General features: G+C 42.4%; 1 protein-coding gene across 1 annotated transcript; it reads right to left on the minus strand.

The window, feature by feature from the left end:
* Positions 1-1015: 1015 nt before the first annotated feature.
* On the minus strand, positions 1016-20896 carry LOC307025155 (ATP-dependent RNA helicase DHX8). The gene is made up of 23 exons (XM_079659770.1): positions 20711-20896; positions 20359-20444; positions 20171-20243; positions 19682-19773; positions 19331-19437; positions 18743-19123; positions 18506-18650; positions 15057-15269; positions 14845-14932; positions 14080-14177; positions 7845-7992; positions 6918-7099; positions 6358-6552; positions 5744-5929; positions 5457-5667; positions 5180-5361; positions 4923-5063; positions 4658-4813; positions 4028-4165; positions 3711-3839; positions 2867-3063; positions 1944-2123; positions 1016-1820 (listed from the first exon to the last, which is right to left on the minus strand). Exons 1-23 carry the CDS (start codon positions 20817-20819, stop codon positions 1601-1603), a joined length of 3657 nt encoding a protein of 1218 aa, XP_079515896.1. The 5' UTR covers positions 20820-20896; the 3' UTR covers positions 1016-1600.
* Positions 20897-22311: the final 1415 nt, after the last annotated feature.

Here is a 22311-nt window from a genome sequence, read left to right on the forward strand (position 1 = left end):
CAGTCAGTAGGGGCTTGGACTGTGAGCCGTAGGGTCCCCGACCAGACCTAAATATGGAGTGTGGACTGCTACTTGGAGAGGTCCCAGTCCACCTCCTGGGCCCTGCCGTGGTGCCCTTGAGCAAGGCACCGGACAACCCCCCCGGACCCCACTCCCATTGCTGCCCGGGCGCTGTACAATAGCTGCCCACTGCTCCTAGTACTAGACTCCTGGTACTAGGATGGGTTAATAAATGCAGAGAACACATTTCACTGTGTGTGCTGTGTGCTCTGCATGTGTGACCATTAAAAGAGGGTTTCATCCCTCCGATTCTATTCTATGTTAATAAATATAAACAACGGTATAATAAAATAAATCTAAAAGAGTTCACACATTTAATAGGGTTGTTTACACATTTGCATCAGTAATTATAGTCAAATTATATAATATATTATTCTGAAATGGGCCATTCAGTTTAATGAGAAATGTGGTGCTCTTAAGTATACTTTGATGCTTATACTATTGTGATAAACACTGAGTACTTCCACCACTGTGCTCTACTTGAGTTTTCATACTTTACTCATGTATTTCTATTGCAGGCTACTGTATTTATGTCCCTCTAATATCAGAGGCTGATATCGCACTTACTAATTAGAGGGCAACAGTAACTCTTAAAAAAAACGAAAAGGAAACGTATTCTCTTTCGACCAACATTAAAATGCATTTTATACATTTGGGCATCAATATATACAACCCAAACAGGGACCACATGGCTGCGAAGAATGCTTCAAATATAGCTATATTGTTGGCGTTTAGCTTATAAAACTCCCCAACGCTTTAGTTGAGTAACATTTTTTTAAATCACCTTTTCAGTATTAAATCATTTTGATATGGTTATAATTTGACCTAAGAGCGATCCGGACACTTTTTCCTCTATAAGAGCACAAATGTATAAGTTCAGTTGGTAATGCATGGCAATATTTGAATCATAAAATATCCCCATTGAGAGTAAAAGTTCACAAAAAATATAGTAGGGTTGAAAAGAATGTTTGCATTTTAATGGAGGAAACATTTTCAAGTTACAGTTGCAAGTATAGCAAAGCAACACCTCAGATACAGACAAGTGGGACACAATTGTCCAAGGTTAAGTACAAAATCTATCTAACATTTAGTCAGTTCAATCCTTTTGGCCTGGAAAATATTTACTATGGAAACAAAAAGTCTCTATTACTATTCGTTTAGGTCGAATTAAGGCATGACGTTATGCGATAACAATTTACTCTGCCAAAAATAAATAGTCCACTGTTTTTGCAGAATCTCCCCATAGAAGATGAACTTTAAAACCACTTACTAACAGGACAGATATGGATGTTCTTTAAGTTCCAGCATTAGTGCTAAGAGAAGTAAATAACTCCAACTTTCCTAAAATAATGAAACCCCCACCCAAGCAGGTTATTCTAGGACCTTCTGAGAGAAGATGTACAATGTGTATGCATGTAAAAGTAGGAGTGAATACACAGCTTGAAGCAGTGATGATAAAACATCTACCACCAGGGACTGGTCGACACATCTGACCTTTTCATAAAAACATTTGTGTTCTGGGTTTGTGACGTCACACACTCTAACGGCGCCTAAAGGCTCGGGAGATTCTCCAGGCGTTGGGCTCCTCGTAGCGGTTGTACAGAGGCTCGAGGCGCTGTTGTTTCTTCTGCTTGCTGAGGCGTGTGGGATCTGACACTTTGAAGAAGGCTGGAGAAAACTCCACCAGCCAGCGGGGGTCGATGGTGGTCACCTCCCGCATGTACTCCTTGGTGGTCAGCACCAACTCATGGTACACAACCCTGAGGGTAACGGAGGCAAGACGTCACATGGCTGTTTTCACATTTGGAAATACATTTAAAAAATATTTCTTTCTTTCGTGATCGTGACTAATACAAAAAGGTGAGATTATCTTTTTGTCTTACCACTCAGGCTGGCGGTTGAACAGAGCACTGGAGGGGTGGATGTAAACAACTTGTTGGTCTATAAGGGTGCGGTAACCCTCCTGAGGATCCTTTTTGGCGGCGTTCCTGAAGAAGCCACTGCAGATGGCTTTCTGGACTCGGACTGTGGCTTTACCACAAGATACCACGTCCAGTTTATGTCTGAGGAGGGGAGAGCATGTTGGAGGTTCATGAGAAACAAGAGATTTTTTTTATCCAGTTTAGATTGTTCTTTTAGTTGAGATTTGTATCCTTAGTTAGTGTAATATTTACTACAGATAGTGGATATGAATAGAAATGTCTATTAGCCAACTAAAAAATGTATTAAATAAATAAAAGTGTGCGCTATATACAGCCCTTTCTGACAAGGTACAGAAGCCAATGTTTTTGCCCTCTTCAAAGCCACAAAACTACTCTGACAAAAACTGTTGTTTTTACTTGCAGAACACAGGAGTTATTGGTCCACTGAAATCGCTTACTTTGTGTTATTGTGTGACTTTGGTGTATTTAAAAAGTGTAAGTACAAGTTTCAACAAAGTCAAACATTAACATGTACAGAATAATCAGCTATAGCCAGCAACTCTTTTGATGTGCAAGTTAAAATTAGAATTGTCAACAGTGTTTGGTGCCTTTGAAGAGAGACAAGATAACAGCTTGGGTTACCCATTGCAAAGGTACATCAGAAATTCATTCTAAATATAGCCTACCCTAAATGATATCATTTTTTTTATGAGCATACATGTGCTGCTACCCCCCCATGTCTACAGTGGAACATTGCCAGGCTTCCCTGACAGTAGTCCTGTCTGTTCGTCCCAATTTTGGACATGAAACCCCCAAAACGTTCCTTTAATGATATTGAAGATTCACGTGTTAGCATGTATAGTGGTTCTGCCAGTACTTCATACCTGTCCATGATACCCAGCATCTGCTTGCGGATGTCCTGGCCTCTGCGCAGGGAGCGAGCCTGGATGAAGTTCTCATAACACCAGGGGTTGGAGAACTTGTTGTTCTTCCAGGAGTTGTAGACAGCCAGCAGGGTCAGGTGATCTCCCTCAGGCTGGTGAAACTTTGCCTTCTTCTGGTCAGCCAAGGCCTGCTTGTCCTTTAACGGATAAAACAGAGATACACTAAGTTATACATGATAAACATTAGTGATGCTCCGATCGCCAATTTTGGGGCCGATCGCCGGAATCAGTATCGGCCGATACCGATCGCCGATCCGATCGAGTGGGCGGGGCCTATGGGGATCTTCCATTTAAAGTGATGTTTAAAACTCAGTTAATGGGGCTCAGTTAATGGGGCTCATTCACTGGCGCTTCCACAAACAACAACCAACATAATTATTACATTCAAATGAAGTACATTATTCAAGTTTACAGTTTAAGTCCGTCACAGCGGGTGGAGCTGCAGGATTTCTGCTTCACACACGTTGGATACCGCTATTTTATTGTCATTTTCGGATACCTTAAAATACTGCCAGACCAGTGAAGCCATTTTGGCGAGCTTGTTTTGCCGCGCACAGAGAAAAGTGTCATGTATTTTACGTCATCATTTTACGTGATGCGATTTTTAGAGAGCAACGATCGATCGGCAGAGAGTGAGTATCGATCGGAGCATCCCTAATAAACATCAAGCTGTAGAGCATATATATTTTTGTTTTAATATCCATTTACTATTTGTGAGAACCAGGGCCTTCATAAGAAACCTTCCGACACAGGTTAAATGATTGTATTTAAGCCAAAGTCATACCTTCGGTCTGTAGAAGACGTTCTGCACAGACAGCATGGAGACGATGGTGAGCATCTCTTCACTGCAGCCCAGATGGACGGACATGATCAGCATCTTACACAGCATGGGCTCCAGAGGAAACTCCGCCATCTAGAAGAAAGGTGTAGAGAAAGAAAAGTCAGAATAATTGAAGCAATACTAAAAATTAAAAGAAGGGCAAAATAGACCGCACACTGATGCGTTATGTGTTTAATCAAACTGCACAAATGTGATTCGATGCAGATTTATTCTTTTCATCATGGCAGCTGATGAAACCACCAAGTAAAAGCATCCCTCACCCGTCTCCCCAGGCGTGTGAGTAAGCCTTCATCATCAAGTGCTCCCAGAGTGTACAGCTGCTCCATGGCTGTGATCAGAGTCTCCATGGGAGGAGCGTCCATGAAGTCAAAGGACAGGAGGTCGTTGATGCCCATGGCCTGGAGAGGAAATATAAATATAAGAAGAGGGAAAACACAAATGTATCATTTCGATTTTAATTCGCAACACTTGTATAAAAAAGAGATATGCATATTTTCTTTGATGAACACTTAAAACCATGATTACTTAGATAAATGTTGAGTATGTGGAACATTTAATTTAGGAACTCAAAAAGTGGGAGTGACTTTATTTTTTGAAGTTCACTTCTGGCTTTACACAATATGCCCTGCTACATCCCTACTAAAGTTTTGCTTCACTGTTTATTAAAATCGATTCCATAAACACTTACAAGTACATAATAAATGAAATGTGTAATATGATCAATGACACAATAAATGAAATACATTTAGAAAAAGTAAATTAAAAGAATGACCAGCTTCTAACCAGTGGAAGGAAATGTAGTATTTTACATCTCCAAGACTACACAAAGATTACATTTTGTTTAGGGTTCAAAGTAAGAATAACATGTTGGCTGCAGAATGACTGCTTACCTTCAGAGAGAGCACAGTACTGGCCAAGTTGGTTCTCTGGATCTCTGGCACGTTGGTGGTCAGCATCTCGTCCCTGTAGGCCCTCTCAGTGTAGAGCCTGTAGGTCTTCCCGGGGCCCGTCCTGCCGGCTCGACCCGCCCTCTGCTTGGCCTGCGCCTGGAAAATACATTTTTTTTTAAAACAATTTAGTAAGATCGCCAATTGCTTCAATTACATTTAGCTTTGCTCCCCAGCAATATCAAGTACATCATAGATATATTGTCACCTGTGAGATGGGTGTCACCACCAGCTGGTCGATGCCGGTCTTTGAGTTGTACACTTTCTGTTTCACAAAGCCAGGATCCACCACGTAGTAGATTCCATCGATGGTCAGAGATGTCTCTGCAATGTTTGTGGCAATGACCACCTAAGGGGAGAAAAAAGGGTTATTCCACATTCTGGGAAAACACAGAAAGCAGCACACAAGATAGTAGATAGGCAAATCCAATGCGTTTTTAAATGTTACTGTTGAATAAAAGACACCTTTCTGCTGCCGGGGGGTGCGGGATCAAAGATCCTGGTCTGCATCTCACTGGGCAGGGCAGAATAAACTGGCAGAATGATCAGTTCAGGAACATCGGGACCCAGGGACTTCATTCTCTCGTACAGGATCTCACAAGCAGTGTCGATCTCTTCCTGTCCCGTCAGAAACACCAGGACGTCCCCTGGATAAAGAACAAGGAGAACGTTGGATTATGACATGGACTAGGTGTACCTGGTTTAAAGAACATGTACGTTTTAAAGATTTTTAAAATCATACCTGGAGGTTCAGTCAGATGGATCTGCATGACAGTGATGAGACTGGCATCCAGGTAGTCCGTCTCAGGCTCTTTGGTGTAGAGAACCTCCACTGGGTAAGTTCTTCCTGGGATGGTGAAGATGGGCGCTTCATAGAAATACTGAGAGAACTTCACAGCATCCAGTGTGGCTGATGTTACGATCAGCTTCATGTCTGTGCGTTTCATTACAGTCTGAGAAGGACAAGAAACACTCAGCATCTTCTTTACTTATGTCTACCCCAAAGGTCTCTATTCTCATGTGGCTTACCTTCTTGAGCAAACCAAAAAGCACATCAGTGTGGATTGTCCTCTCGTGAGCTTCGTCCAACATGATGATGGCGTACTGGCCCAGCTCAGAGTCGATGAGACACTCTCTCAGCAGCATGCCGTCCGTCATGTACTTGATGACCGTCTCAGGGCTGGTGCAGTCCTCGAAACGGATGGTGTAACCCACCTGGAGCAAAAGAAGAATTATATTAGCCTCGTTTAGATTCATTTAACAAATATAAAATATAGGTCCATGCTGCTTTTATTATATTCAAAGCTTCATTTGAGATTGAATGTCTGTCATCGAAATTCACCTAAAACTTTTTTTTTTTTTAATTTGAATAAATGAATATGAAAGAGGCTTGATAGTGTGTAGATACTTTAAGGACTCAAAGTAATTAACTGTAATAGTGCTAGAGCCTTTATTGAAGGTGCTGGTAAGATTGTTGCTACATTAATATAAATATTTATTTGCCAAACACTACATAAAAAAAATGAGTTAAGCACCATTTTTTAAATCAACGAAGCCTCAAACTATTCGGTTCAGCCAAGAACATAAAAAATACTATCAGCATAATTACCAAATGATAACACAAAACATGTGAGATCACTGACCTCTTGTCCTAGACAGCAGCCGTACTCCTCAGAGACCCTCTTGGCCACGGACATGGCGGCCACACGACGGGGCTGTGTGCAGCCGATCTTCCCCCTGGTGGTGTAGCCAGCCTCCGCCAGGTACTGAGTGATCTGCGTGGTCTTACCGGACCCTGTCTCTCCAATCACAATCAGGATCTGGTTGTCATGAACAGCCTGTGGCAGATTTTTTTAAAAGCAGTACATTTTAAAAGCTAGCTCTTGAATTGCTGTACTCCCTTTCCCCCGACATTTGATATTGAGAAAAGAACACATTTCTGTAGGGATTGTTCACAGTTCAGCAGCAGAAAGCAGCAAAGCAAACTCAATTAAAGATATCTCCTCATTTGCATTTAGCAGATGTTTCCATTCAACACTTGTCAAAGTATGAACGTACTTGAGCATCAACATCTGCTTGATAAATGACATCCAAATTTTCAACAGAACCTAAATCAGTCTGAATTATGAACTCCCATGTGAATCTTTCTATTACATATTGGAAAAGTCTCCTTTTAGGTTTATATTTGAAGACTAGGACCCACCTGAATGAGCTGCTCCTTCAGCTTGTAGATGGGCAGACTCTCCCTCTGCTCCAGGATGGACATTGCGGTCTTCTTACCATAGGAGGCCTTGTTGCCTCCAAAGGCATGCTTCTTCCACTCTGGGATGTCGTTAGGCATCATGCCAATACCTCTCATGTTAGCTGCAATCTGCCTGCCGTCAACTGGGAAAGAGGAACATAATTGTGATTGATAATGATGAAAACTTGTTGGCTTGTTGTAAGTGAAAAGGATAAGCGGTCATATCAAGGGTGTGTATTGCACAGAAAATAAGTGTTACAATGGCAGTATGTCCTCCCAGATTAAGCTAAATCTGCTCCAATTTATACACTGATGTTTTTGAATGACTTTTGCGCCTGGCGACCATTTACTTAACTCAGATTTAGTTTTTTGATTCTTTGTTCACAGGAGGCATGCAAGAAGAACTTTAACTCTGTAGCTACGTCACTGCCAGATTTGCAAGGTTATGGCAGGAAAAGGCCCACTATTGGAAACAGTGGGGACCACCTGGGGCCATGGGGGGGATACAAGGACCACGAAGCATGGCAAGATCATTCCATCCGGCCAGATATGGGTCTGCAGGAAGCCAGATAGCATCTCCAGCCCTGGCAGGCCTGAGGGCTGCTGCCTGCCATGAGGCAACGTCTCATTTCTGACACAGACACATTTCATAAAGAGGGGCAAAGATAAAACTGAAGACATTTCTTTTATCTTTGCTTTTAACACACTCAGATATTGTTTGGATATCAATAAAAACGTAAATAGATCTAAAGACAGAGGTTAAAATGATCAATATGCTAATCTCAAGCTGGGTTTTTATTGTATACACTGTTGTTGATGAATCTCACTTCAGCCTCAACATCTGTGAGGTAGAAATAACTTAATGTGCACATCTAATGGATTACTTACCGTCTGGCAGCGGGTCCACCCAATGTTTATTCAGCCCCATGGGGATGGAGTCCATCTCTGCCTCCCGCGCCGCCTGCTTCAGCTCCCGCCTCTCCTTAGCCAGAGCACTCTGCATCATGGCCGCTTGAGACAGAGAGCCATCTGGATTCTACGGGCAGAGGGAAACAATTTCATTTGGTTAAGCCATCAAAGCTATGTACATTTAAAGTCATTGCAAATGTTGCGGTTTTAAAAGCTCACACGTCTGATGCTGAACAGTAAAAAGCAGGTCTAAATGTAAGGGCCCGTTTACACGGAGACGGAACGGGTGTCATCCGCTACAGTTCTCTAACGTATAGACGGTTTGTTCACACGAGGCCATAACGGAAACGCGGAAACAGAGCCCTCAAACGATAACGGGTCCCAAGGTGGATAGATCTGCGGGCAGAACGCTCTAGGGCAGGGGTATTCAACTAAAATTCAACGAGATCCAGTTAGAGAGAATCTCCCTATGCAAAGGTCCGGAACATCAAAATGTCTAACTTGCTTTATGAATTAGTGTGATATATATTGAAGTAGCCTGCAGCTTTATCAACGTCTGCATGTAATCAACAACTGACTGCCAATCAAATAAAGAAGGTATAATTCATAAACAACAATATTTATTGTCAATTAACATTGAACTATACAGATATACAGTAAATACTGTGGATATGTGTAATGTTCCTCTCGGGCTGCATTTAAAAATAAAAGAGAAAATAAATAAAATAGCTTTTGAAAATATGTGCATTGTAAAAGTGCTTAATTTTAGATAAATAAAATAAAGTGTAGCAGCAGCTTGAGTTTCCCTTTTTCTTTGTTAACCGTTTCACATCATGACTTAACAGTTTCAGACGATTATAGAACAATATCAGTCTTTACACATCATAAGAATTGAACAGTTTTAAAGTTTCTCATTCTTTCCCTCTTATATTGCAGTCCCTCACTCACTTTTTTTTAATTCAGTGCGAGAATTGAGTTTGAGCTTGTCCTGCCAGGAGTTTAAATCTGGGCTGAAATGGTGTCATGGCCATTCTCATACACACATGCAGGTGCTCATTGGTTAGCCTGCCCTGGAACGATATTTAGTTTTAGTTTTGATCCTGGTGGACTGATCATATTGGGCTCTGAGACTGCTTATTTGACCTCAGTTCTGACTTGAGAGGGAATGTTTGGTCAAACACTTTGTGTTTTGTCCCATAGTGGCGTTTTGGCACTTATAATGAGCGCCACGGTCTCTGAACAAATGAGAAACACTGGTTCTGTGCTCCCAGTGGGCAGGATGAACATGAATGAGTCCACTCAGGGTTAAAAGCTCTGTTCTCACTGTCCACTTTCCTCTTCTTGGAGAGCGCCATGTGTAATTATTTTTCTCTCCCTGTCTGCCGCTAACACGCCTGTTCACTCTCCTCTCCCTGTATCGCTAATTATTCTCTTCACTCACTTTCCTCTCCGCTTCTCTCTGCCGCTCTCTCGTCTGTGTTTCTCTCCTGTATCGCTCACTCGTCTCTTTCGCCCCCCTGTCGGCAGCGGGGTCGGTGTGTAGCAAGCTGCAGCAGCAATCTGCACTCTGCGCAGCCTGCACTGCCTGCTTCCTCCAAGTTTATAGTAAAACAAACTGGTCGTGTGACCAATGGCCATTTACAAGTATTAATACTATTATTAGCATTTGTCTATATTTTGGTTGAAACTAAGCCAGGGAAAAAAAGAAAAAACATAAAAAAATATATATAAATCAAATCAAATTTTAAAAATAATTTTCAATTATGGAGACTGTAACGAATATTCGAAAAATCGAATAATCGCTGGCATCCCTAATTGATTATAGGTCCGGGTCCGTATAGGTCGGCGTCTGGGTCCGGATCGTGGCCCGCCTGTTGCCGACCCCTGCTCTAGGGGGTCAAACGGCTCCGCGTCACTGCTGAACAGTGTTCCGAGTGTTTCGAGCCAGGTCCCGGTATCTCGCAGGACAGTGCACCCAGCAGGAGCCTCCAGCAGACCCCCCCGCACGGCAGAGTTTCCGTTAGCCGGTAATTACCGGACTATGACCGCTAAAATATGCTGAAGACCGGCAAATCTAAATCTCTCCGGTCAAAATGTTGCTTATTGTTAGGGTGTCCTTTGACACGCAGGCAGTCATATCATTAGCTAGAACTAGCTAGATCTGATCGATATGGGCATAAACGCAAGTGAAGTCTAATCAGACAGGAGAGAGAGATCAGAGATCAGCTGCTGCTGACTGAGACACGCAGCTCTGCATGATCGCCTGCAGCTCCGCCCGCTGTGATGGAGCAGTGAGCGGATATGAACAGTTTTAGCTGCGGATGCAAAATAGGAGTTGTGCAAACAGCAAAAACACACTTCAAGTTAGATCATCACACGTAGCTATTTTAATTACCTCTCAAACTTCCTAAACTAGTTATAAATGTTTATGTTCACTGTCGAGTCACTCATTGCTGGATCAGCAAGCTGCATGAGACGGATACTGACGGGCTGTCAGGAGAGGGGGAGGAAAAGAGAGGCTCAGTGTATTATTCTTATATAGAGTCATTATTAATATGTTTTAAAGCTCAATAAATAACAAAGAAGACCTTTGACCGGCACTTTTCTAATTTTGTCCGGAAGATTTCAAATTTAACGGAAACTCTGCCGCACGGTTCCCTCGTCCCTTGGAAGACGCGGAGAGGTCGGTGTTTTTGATCTGCTGGTGGACTACCGGGGAGATTGAACGTCCTGCTCGGGAGCCAGGCTCAGAGTTAGTGGCAGTGGGTGCGGTGCACCTGCCTTTTACAGCAGGAGCACACGCTCGCCTCGGGGAGGGAGAAAAAGCGAAACAGAGGCCGCCGAAACAGCCAGAGCCCTGCCTCTCCCCACCTCTGCTGCTCACCCAAATCTACAGCTCCTCTACCACAACCATCAGCAACAAGTGGACATGGAGAACTACATGTTTCTAAATACACCGCAGAGAATAAACAGAAGGGCAAACAGGCAACCATGGCAACCATGCTTGGGAGGTCTTCTAATAATAATAATAATAATAATAATAATGCATTTATTTTATATAGGTGACTTTCAAGGCTCTCAAGGTCGCCGCACAAACACAAAACAAGATACACAATACATAACACCAGCATAAGAGCAAGACAAAGCAGTATATAAATCAATCAAATAACCAAATAAATAAAAACAGAGGATGTATGATGGATAATGATCAGGGTGGATATGCGAGTGTGAAGAGATATGTTTTGAGGCGTGATTTGAAAATGGGGAGAGAGTCAGTGTTGCGGATATCAGGTTGGAGGGAGTTCCAGAGGCGTGTTGCAGAGCGGCTGAAGGCTCTAGACCCCATGGTGGTTAAACGGAAGAGGGGTGCAGTGAGGTCGAGGGAAGCAGAAGATCTGAGTGTGCGGATGGGTGTGTTGATGTGCAGGAGGTTGGAGAGGTACAGAGGAGTGAGGTTATGGATCGCCTTAAAGGCGAGGAGCAGAATCTTAAAAACTATACGGGATTTGACGGGGAGCCAGTGAAGTTGCTGAAGAACAGGAGTGATGTGGTTAATGGAGGGGTTTCTGGTGATGATGCGGGCGGCAGAGTTCTGAACCAGTTGAAGTCTGTGGATGGATTTGAGAGGGAGACCAAAGAGAAGGGAGTTGCAGTAGTCGATGCGGGAAGTGACCAGGGTGTGAACAAGAATGGCGGTGGTCTTAGGGTTAAGGGATGGGCGGAGGCGGTTGATGTTGCGTAGATGGAAATAGGCAGACCGAGTGATATTACTTATGTGAAATTTGAATGAAAGTGTGCCGTCGAGGATGACACCCAGACTCTTAACCTGAGGGGAGGGGGAGACTGAAGAGTTGTCTCTTGTAATGGAGAAACTGTCAGGTTTGGTTGGGGTGGATTTCGTGCCAATGAGGAGAACCTTGGTTTTATTGTCGTTAAGTTTGAGAAAGTTAGAAGAAAACCAGGATTTGATGTCCTGTAAGCAGTCAGACAGGGAGGATGGAGAGAGGATGGTGGTTGGTTTGGAGGACAAGTAGAGCTGGGTGTCACCCGCGTAGCAATGAAAGTGGATGTTGTGTTTACGGAAGATATTGCCAAGAGGAAGTAAATAGATGATAAAAAGAAGAGGCCCCAGGACAGAGCCCTGGGGAACACCGGTCGTGACTGGAAGTGGCTGTGATTTGAAGGTTTTGAGTTGGATGAACTGAGTGCGGCCAGAGAGAGATATGATTTAAACCAGAGGAGTTGTGTGTCAGTGATCCCGATGGAGGACAGTCTGTCAATGAGGATGCTGTGGGAAAGGGTGTCAAAAGCTGAACTAAGATCAAGGAGGATGAGGATAGTTAATAGTCCGGAGTCAGCTGCCATGAGGAGGTCGTTAGTGATTTTCACCAGTGCTGTTTCTGTGCTGTGATGGGGGTGGAAACCAGATTGAAATTGTTCGTACAGGTTATTGTCATACAAGTGGGTATGGCTCTGGGATGCAACAGTTTTTTCCAGGATTTTTTAGAGGAACGGTAGGTTAGATATGGGACGAAAGTTATTAAAGTTGTTGGGGTCTGCACCAGGTTTCTTTAGTATGGGCGTGATGGCGGCTGATTTGAAAAGTGAGTGAACAAGACCAGAGGTGAGGGAGGAGTGTATGATGACAGTTATAAGGGAGGACAATGAAGGTAGACAGGTTTTTACCAGGGGGGTAGGAAGAGGGTCTAACTGACAGGGAGATGGCTTGGATTTACTGATGAGCTCAGATATTACAACTAGGGGTGCACCGAATGGGAAATTCTTGGCCGAAACCGATACCGAAAATAGGAAACAGTTGGCCGAAAACCGAATGCCGAAAGGCCGAAAATGATTAATATAAATATATATATATATATATATATATTGTATACATTTTTTACCAATGTTGTTCAGCTACCTGATTATGGAAAAAGGCATGATTATGGTAAAACTTAACTTAAATAATAATCACTATTATGGGTCCATAAAACATTTATTCAGCACTTTTGAATGCATATAGTACATTAATTCCAAGTCAAGTGCATTTTCTTTTCTCTGTAGGATAACTACAACAAAATGCATTCAGAACAAAGCCAAGGTGCTTTAAAACTGCATACACATCTAGGCCAGTAGGCCTACACCAAAATAGTGTAAATAAAGACTGTAACAGCCAGGCCTTCAACAACAAATGCACCTATACATTTGGTAACCTAACGTGTTGTTGTGATGACGTAATCAAAACGCGGCGACAAGCACGGCGCGCGACCATGCTCGCGACTGGCTCACAGCCAACATGTCTGCCGCTTGGAGATATTTAAAAATATCAGAGAGAGAGGTGCGGATTGCGATTTGTAAAACGTGTTCAGCTGACATTTCTCGAGGGGGTGTAACTGCAAAGACTTTCACCACTTCCGGATTACTCCACCACTTGAAATCAAAACACCCGGACAAATATGCGGAGTATGATCAACGTAACCCTGTTCTCTGACATTCGGTGATATTTTTTCGGTGCTAAAACCCTTTCGGCCGAAAGCCGAAATGGCCTTTTTAACCATTTTCGGCCGATAATTTTCGGTGGCTGAATATTCGGTGCATCCCTAATTACAACAGCAGAAGGAAGTGTGAAACTTGAAAGAGAATGAGAGAGAGGGTCGGTGAAAACAGGGAGAAATATACTGCAGGTGGTAAGAGGAGTTAGTTGCTGGTGAATGTTTTCTATTTTGTCATTAAAAAATGACATGAGGGAGCTACAGTAGGCAGTTGAATACTGATGAGGTGCAAGAGAGTCCGGTGGTGATGTTCTTCACTGTAGAGAACAGGACCCTTGTGTTCCCTTCGCCAGAGCTGATGAGAACTTCGTAATATGATGATTTGGCTGTAGAGAGAGTGTCCTTGTAGTGGAGAATGTGGTTATTGTACATCTCTTTGTGAATGACAAGTCCAGTTTTTTTGCAGAGGCGTTCCAATCGACGGCCTCTGCTTTTGGTGTATTTTGTGGCGGAAGTACAGCACCACTTACAGGCCCGGCATATGTACTACAGCGGGTCGAGTGGTCTCGTGTGGAGGGGACACGTTTATTCAGCCGATTGCGTGTGGACGGCAGACTTTTTTGATATCGAATTCTGTTCGTTTTCGTTTCCGTGTAAACGGAGCCTAACTGTCTGATCTGTGTATTTAGCAAGACGTCTGATAATATGTTATGCATAGGCCGTACCTTGACAATCTTGACAGGGCTCATGTCCATGCTCTGCTTGGTGTGTCCCCTCAGGAATGGGGGTTCTTCTTCAACCAGCTCAATTTCCAGATCTTCATCTGAATGGCAAAGAACAAGGTCAATGTAAGAGGAGTCAACTCATCAAAAGTTATTATTCATAAAGTTAAATAGAGGTCTGGGAGTGTGCATCGATGCTAGTCTCTGAGAGGCTTTCCTTAGGCACAGTGATGCTATGAGCTAAACGATAACAGTGGCATGCTAACATTCTGAGGTATACTTTTATTTAGTGTGTTACCATGCCAACACAAAGCACAATTGAGGCAAATAGGAATATCATTAGTTTGGCAGGTAATTGGTCATAAACCAAAGTATTGGACGGATTAAAATGTGATTGGGGCTTCATGAAAAGTTAAGGGATTACCAATTTATTCTCTAGGTATCCCAAGTGTTACTAACCAATTTAATGGAAATCCACCTACGAGCTGTTAAGATATTTAAATCCGGACCAAAGAGGTGGACAAACAATACTAACGTCAATACCAGAGAATTCTAAATGATATACCCTGATCAAATATTTAAGAGGAAGCATGCACAGACAATATTCATGTCAAAATCTTTTTAACAGCTTTAAAAAAGGCACTTAACAGTCATTTATTTGTATACAGGATAAGCCCCGTTTGTTTTCTTTAAATAAAAAAAACCACACATTTAAAAAAGGATGTTTCTAATGTGTTGGATAAAAAAAAAAAAAAAGAACTTTCTTACCCTCTTCATCATCAACTTTAGGAAGAATTCCTGTCTCGTCATCAAAATCAGGGAACTCTTCTTTAGACAAGACATTGGCAGCAATCATCTGAGAGCAAAAAAAAAGAACGATTATTAGCATGTGATGAAAATGAGCAAAAGGGATTCAGGTTATTTTTCAAAGCAGCTCCTTTAACTTGGTGTGTGCAGAAATCCTTAGTGTATAGAGCCACCTGTTTGATCTCCCACTTCTCCGGGTCAGAGATCTTGGTGAGCCTCTTGCGTTCCAGGGTGTCGTCCTGTTCCATTTCGGGGACGTGACCCAGGTTCAGGTTCAGGTTGCTCGGCCGGTCGGGGTTCCTCATTGAGATCTCATCCCCTCCATCAGGGCCCACATTTCTCCTCCTGTTGGGGTTCAGGTCTTCTCCTGTCTCCTGGTCCACATCCTGGCAAAAAAGGAGTAAAACATTAGGCTAGTAACATAATGAAAATGCAGGGAGACTCCAGTCCTGCCTGTGAGGAGATCCTCTGATGACAAAACATAATGATTCCCAATATCCTCTCCAAATATCTCATTAAAAAAAAAATGTTTGGGGCAGCTTAATTGCTCATTTAAATGATAATGACTTTCTGGCTCCAACAATTACCTACTCTGACACAAATGCGATATCAGATTCAATTAAAAAACAAATCTATTAAGAAGCAATGCTGGTATCAAGATCTACATTTTCAAACACAAAGAAATCAAAAAATTAGGGCTGTCAGTCGATTAAAATATTTAATCGCATGATGTAGTTAAATCGCAAATCAATCGAACATTTTTTAATCTGTTCTAAATGTACCTTAGAGGAATATAATATATAGTTGTTGTATTGAAAATATTCTCCTGAATATTTTCAATACAACAACCTGGAACCTCTCTCTCTCTCTTACACTCTCTCCCAACCCTAGGTGCGTTCACACCAAGTACTTTTCCCACAAAGGTTCCTGAAAACTACTATTTAGTTGCGTTCACACCAAAAAGTCCCAGGAACTAAATTAGTTCTAGAGAACCTTTTTTACTCCCTTTTCAGTCCCTGCTAGGGAGCAGGGACTTTCGTGGGAGAAAAAGGTTCCTGTGTCTGATTGGCTGGGCGGAATGCAAACCACGCCCCGTCAAACTCCCAAAAACGTTTGTGAAGCTGCCATTTTATTATCATTATTAGCATTAGCATTAGCCCAGCGCAGAAACGCAGAGAGACTAACTTATGACAACACTAAATAAAACATGGGAGCGGTGGAGATGAGGAGGTGTCAGCGTTCTGGCCGTTTACTCGGAAGGCTTCAGTAGAAGCTGCTGGGAGTCCCAGCAGCTTCTACTGAAGCCAGTCCCTAACTCCGGGAACTTCCGACCGGGGATTTTGGGCGGCAGTATACGCCGTGAAGTGGTTTTCGGCCTGCCAGTAAACCCAAAGCAGAAGTGACGTCAGCGGCTTCATTGGCCTAATCCACCCCCAGGAACTAATTTCCGGTGTGAACACGATCTGTACTTAGTTCATGAGAACTAAAGAGTTCTCAGGAACCTTTGTGGGAAAAGTACTTGGTGTGAATGCGCCTCCTGTCTACTTCTCTGCACTAAGCCAGTTGCTCAAACAGACAAGCCTGTTTACAGTTGTCGGTGAAATGCCGCTCCTCTGTCTTCATCTTCAGTCAAAGCATGAGACGTTCCCACTGTGGGTCAAAACAATGCGCTGTGATGTGCAGTCGACACGTTGGATGCGATCCGAATGACAGGGTTCTTACACCTTTTCCAAAGTCAAATTCAAGCATTTTCAAGGTGCATTTTCCAGCTTTTCAAGCATCTTACAGCTGTTGTAAATTACATATTTATATAGACATACTCAAATGATTATTTCCCTACCTCACATTAAATCAGATGTTCTTTATGCTATAAACAACCAAATGTGTGTTTCGTTATAGCCTTCTACACGAGGATGAAAAATTAAAGAAAAGAAAACTAAGTTTAATATTTCAAAATGAGTGAACCATCTGTACGTAGACTGGGCCTCCCATATAACCTGGCTTAGCCAATATAAAACAATCAGCCAAATAACTTTTCAATACATTATTGATTACTATTTTTGAGGTACTTTTAGTTTGGCAGTAAACATAAGTCAGAGGTAAATGGTGTACTTTTGCTCCACTACATGTATTTAATACCTTTAGTTACTTCACAGATGTGGATAAATGATGTGAAATATGATCAAGTGTTGAATTAGACTTTAGTTCCACCTGGAGTCTATTCACAAGCTACCCTGCAGTAGAGAGACGGACTAATGTAACATCACAGCAAGCATAACAACAGCTGGTGTTTCTTGTGAGTGTTTCCCCGGTACACAAACGCAAAAATACAAACACACTCGCGAGCTTCCCCCAGACCAGTAATACAAACGAAAATGTTTCTTCGGGTCAATGTGACTGATTTCGATAGAGCAAGTCACATTTGATTTAGGCACGAAACATACTACCAGTAGAAATACATTGCTTTCAAAATCGTTCTGTGTCGAATCAATAGATTATATTTTGTGACTATAACACGAAATGCCGTGAGTGCTTCATCCTCTGAACACCACACGATGGCGACTGTAACGCACATAACATAGGTACGCTCCTCTGATTGTCCCCTGTAATTATTATTATCCCTCAATCGAGTTCGCTATTCAGCTCGCTAACGTTAGCTTAAACAAACTTAACATGCAACGTTAGCCTAATCTAAAATGCTCTACTGCGGCGTACCTTTCATGTGGCTCGTCAGCGCAGACTCTCGCATCGTTATTTTTGCTAACTTTGTAGGAGGCTACTCGTGGGCTTGACCCTTACCCATGGCTTGTATTTGTCTTCTGCTAGCCAACGCTCGTTGAAACTGCAACCTCCTGGTATACAGTCTGTCATCTATCACTCTCATCAGAATGCCCAGGTCACACGTAACACAAACACTTGCAGGTCGCGCGCATAGTGCGGGAAGGCCGCAGCGGAGCTGTTTTATGTAGAAGCGAAGCAATTATTATCGTTTAATCTAAAAAGCGAACTATTCAGTCAGACAGCAATTTATTGTAAAAGTAAAGCATTTACATTTTCAAGCACTTTATCTCAATTTCAAGCACCATTCCCAAAATTCAAGCACTTTCACAACCTTGAAAACACAATGTCAAATTTCAAGCATTTTCAAGGATTTCAAGCACCCGTACGAACCCTGGAATGATCTAACGCAGCCCCTCGTCCTCCACAATGTGAAGCTGTAGCCACCCATTTAGCTATCGCTGTTGTTGTCCAGGCGTCTCCCCAGCAAACTTTCAAGCGTGGTCTGCTGCAAGCGAGCGGCAGGAGCGGGGCTGTCAGCATCAGCTGTGTGCTTGGCTTGCTGTTTAAAAACACCTTTTTTTTATCTCCCACCATCCAACTAACAACAACAACGTCAAGCCTTTGGGCTATGAAACTACGGGGCGGCCAGAGGACAAATAAACTACGGTATACAATAATTGGTGGCGTGAAGAAAAAAAAAGGTGCGGTAACGCGTTAACTTGACAGCCCTACTAAAAATATTAATTTAGTATTCTCCAGACACACAGTTCAATCCATTTATTCTAGCTGTGCTTACGATTAACAGATTTCAGTTTAATAATTTGTGGTGCGTTCTTCTTACCTTCATACTAAGGCTGGTCTTGGAGCCGGTGAATGAGAGCACCTTGATCTTGACTCTTTGGCCTTTGCTGACAACATCAGCAACGTTGGCCACACGGCCCTCTCGGCGCAGCTCGGAGATATGGACCAACCCCTCCCATCGTTTCCTGCATACAAGGAAACACATGATTGACTTTAATAGAAGAATTTACAGATTGAAATATGCAGCAGCTTCCTGATATCGTATGGTAGATCTTACCTTAGTCCCTCCAGCTGAACAAAGCATCCAAACTGCATGATGCTGGTGATCTTGCCGTTGTATATGTCACCGACAGAAGGCTCCTCAGGTGGTGGGCGGTCCACGTGTTTGTCTTGCCAGCGCTCAGAGTCTTTGTCTTGGTCTTTCTTGGGACTAGGCGAGCGCTCAGACCTGCGGACAGATTTGTCTCTTCTTTTTCCACGATCTCCATCTCTATCTCGGTGGCGATCGTGGTCTCTGGAGCGCGACCTGGACCTTGAGCGATGCCGTCTCTTCCTGTCCCGATCCCGGTCTCTGTCGTGATCCCGGTCTCTATCTCTGTATCTGTCCCGGTCTCTGCTTCTGCTGCGACTTCGGCTTTGGCGTCTGCTCTTTTCTGACCTGCAAAACAAAGTATGAAATGTAAAAAAAATAGAGATCACAAGCCACTATATCATCATGTCATTAAAAAGTTGAAATCACACGATGAATGTGATAGTATAGATGGTGGATGTTGCATTTTGTTTTCTAGACTTAAAGCAACATCAGTAACATGTACAATCTCCATTTCGCACTTCCAAATGTGACCTGTGTCCTCGGTCGTCTCACCTGCTCTTGCTGCTTTTGGTCTCTGTTCCACTCACACTGGGCATAAACATCTCCAGCTCTTTCATGACATCAGCAGCTACTTTCACATCATCTTCGTCAAGTATCTTCTAAGAAAGTCAATTAAACAAAAACAATTAGCATCACCGTGGCATTACATTTCACCAGTTTACATATTGTTTCAGTTTTCCATTGTATTTACAGTTAATGGCATATAGGCGGTGAACACACACGGCAGAATAGTGTGATGTTCAATCGTTTATAAATTGTAAACATGTTGCACAGCATAAATAGTAATAGTGGGATTACAAGTCAAAGTTATAGCTCGTAAAATAATGTGTTGGAGTAACGTACCTTTGGCACTGGCTCATTTGCTCTACACAACGCAGGAAACAGCTCTTTCAGCTTGTCCTTTTCTGTCTTCGGCTTGGCCAAAGCTTCAGTTGCTGAAAATTAAACGTTATTCAATAATTGTATTGTGGATTATAGGCAAGGGAGAAATACATAAAGGTTTTTCAATATTGCATTGTACAAGGGAAGTACACATGTAGCTATATATTAAAATAATGTGAACAAGATGTAAGTGAATGATGCACATTATTCTTGATTAGATGGTATAAATAAATGTACCCCTATTTGGCAGAGAAACTATTACCTTACACTGACTATGTTATGTGTATGTTTACTAAAATGTTGCTTTTTCGAGGTCAATAGGTTTAGTTGATGTATTTGACTCAGTCTATGATTTGACTACAGCAAATTGATACATCAGTTATTGAATATAAATATTGGCAACTTTGTTCAGCTTGTTTAAGAAAAAAAGAATAGATTACATAACCTCACCTTTACTCATAGATGCTTTCGATGGAGGACGCATTGTCTGGATGAGCCTGAGCAAATTACCGATGAGAGAATCCTACAATGAAAACAACAAAAACGGGAACCAACCCGATTAGTTACCACGTACAAGTTGGCTAGCGCTGGATATCTATGCTAGCTTACAACGTGTAATGACTGTTAGCTTAACTTACTGTGAATTCGGCTCCATTTTGGAGCAAAAGAGCTTTAAAGCCATCGAACACCGGCTGTTTTTCAGCAAGGTCGATGACAAATTCAGCTGCAAAAAAATGACAACAATTGACAAATGAACAAGTTAACAGTCAAGATAGCCAACTCCAACTCCAATTATCAAAATGATCATTTGCTGCTAAAATCCCACTTCAAGCTACGGTTTAGTGGCAAGAATCCCGAACAAAAACTTATAAACGAATATTGGAATACAAGCCAGTGTACAGTTTAATTGGCAAGGCAGCTAGCTAGTTAGCGTCAGGTAGCTAGTGGGTTATAGGTTATAATAGTTCGTTTGGAGCCCAAAACACTCACCTAAATCTTTATCACTTATCCCCAAATGGTTGTCAAGCTCCGTGCAGACCTTGGACACCAACGACAAATATTCAAGCTGCGAAAGCTCGTCAACTCCCCCGTCTGCCATTCTCCACGAGTCTTGTTTTGTTCAGAGTGGGAAGACGCCAGCAGACATATTGGAAATGGGCAACTTCCACTTCCGTCTGCTTTTACGTCAAGTACGTAGGGGTTGCCAGTTATGCTCCATTATCCCTTACTTGTCGCATGATGGCGCTAAATTCCTACCAATGAGCATTATCACCACTAGGGATGTCACGTGTAGGGTGTGTTTACTATGAAACATCAATGTGTCATTTGTGTTTTGGCAGCTGCAGTAAATATGTGTTTTATGAGGTTCAACACAAAGTGAAATAAAAATCTGTGTGTTTTCTTCTTCTTATTATTATTATTATGCTCAAGGGCCTTGTATTCTGAATTGTAGGGGCTTTTACCGAACAAATGAATGAATGTTCTGAAGGCCTACAGATCCAGATGTTCTGAAGGCCTACAGATCCACCACAACCCTTGGGATTCTTAGCACACGCTAATTTTAGTCTAGCGTATCCTTGTTACCTTATTTTTTTATAGTGCAATGAAGATTTTATTGAATATATTTTAGACATTTAAAAATGATGTTGCTAATTCCATTTTCTTATTTTTAATTGTTCATATCTGATTGTTATGGTTTGGGCTAGTGGAATTGAAAAGTTCTTCATGTTAAAGTCTCAAGTTATTCCACAAAAGTCCAAAGTCAAGCATCACAACAAGACCCAAGTCCTAAAACAGTCATTATGCAATATTCACAAATGTTGACCATCACCTGATTTTTGTTCACAATTGTACCTCGACATGCCGACCTCAATCTCCGCAACCAGTTTTCAAATTCTTCCCGGAAGTGTGAAAGCTGCAATAGCCCCAAACGGTATTATGCCCATGGTTGAGGAGAACATTTTCAACAATCACATCTGGGTGTACTTTTCAGGAGTCCACATACTTTGGGCCATATATAGCGTATATCAAATTCTTACTAAGCAGCAGACACAAGATAAAAAGTTTTGAGGGGGAAAACAATTAACGAATTATAAGACATACTGTATGTTTTCCACCGAGCACAGTAGTATAGCTATAAATCAAACCATGCAATCTGGAACTCTTAGCTCTGGCTCCCAATACGACTTTATCCGTGTTTCTATCTTGGCCGGTATACAAAAAGTCATTGCGAACAGGCATGATTCATGGTTTTGCACTCGCTAAGAGGTTTTTGACTCATGGAGACTTGGAAGTCGTCTACTGTGGGAGAGGTGTGTACCTGTAAATCAATACTGTATGTTGTACCACTTTGTATGGGCTGTCAGGGTCATTGTAATGTATTGTGTAAGGTGTATGGTGTTTATGCTGTTGGTATGCAGGCCAGAACAGGGAGGACATCCTTCCTCCCCTCATCCTGGGATGACCCTCTCTCTAGCTCCCAGCACATCCTCATATAATCTAATCATACAACACGCACTGTCCTCTGTCTGCTTACTCTACATATTGCCCTCTGTCAGTGTCTAGTCGGCGCTTTCCTCTTTAGACCCCCT

The sequence above is a fragment of the Notothenia rossii genome (assembly GCF_949606895.1).
Source record: "Notothenia rossii genome assembly, chromosome: 11".
NCBI classification, from domain to species: domain Eukaryota; kingdom Metazoa; phylum Chordata; class Actinopteri; order Perciformes; family Nototheniidae; genus Notothenia; species Notothenia rossii.

What these genes read in the sequence shown, in the direction of transcription:
- LOC307025155 (XM_079659770.1), bottom strand. Translation starts at nt 20,819, where the DNA reads ATGGCAGACGGGGGAGTTGACGAGCTTTCGCAGCTTGAATATTTGTCG. An exon ending in GATAAGTGATAAAGATTTAG is followed by an intron (nt 20,445 to 20,710) that starts GTGAGTGTTTTG and finishes ATTTTTTTGCAG; the next exon opens with CTGAATTTGTCATCGACCTT. An exon ending in TGGTGACACCCATCTCACAG is followed by an intron (nt 4,814 to 4,922) that starts GTGACAATATAT and finishes TGTATTTTCCAG; the next exon opens with GCGCAGGCCAAGCAGAGGGC.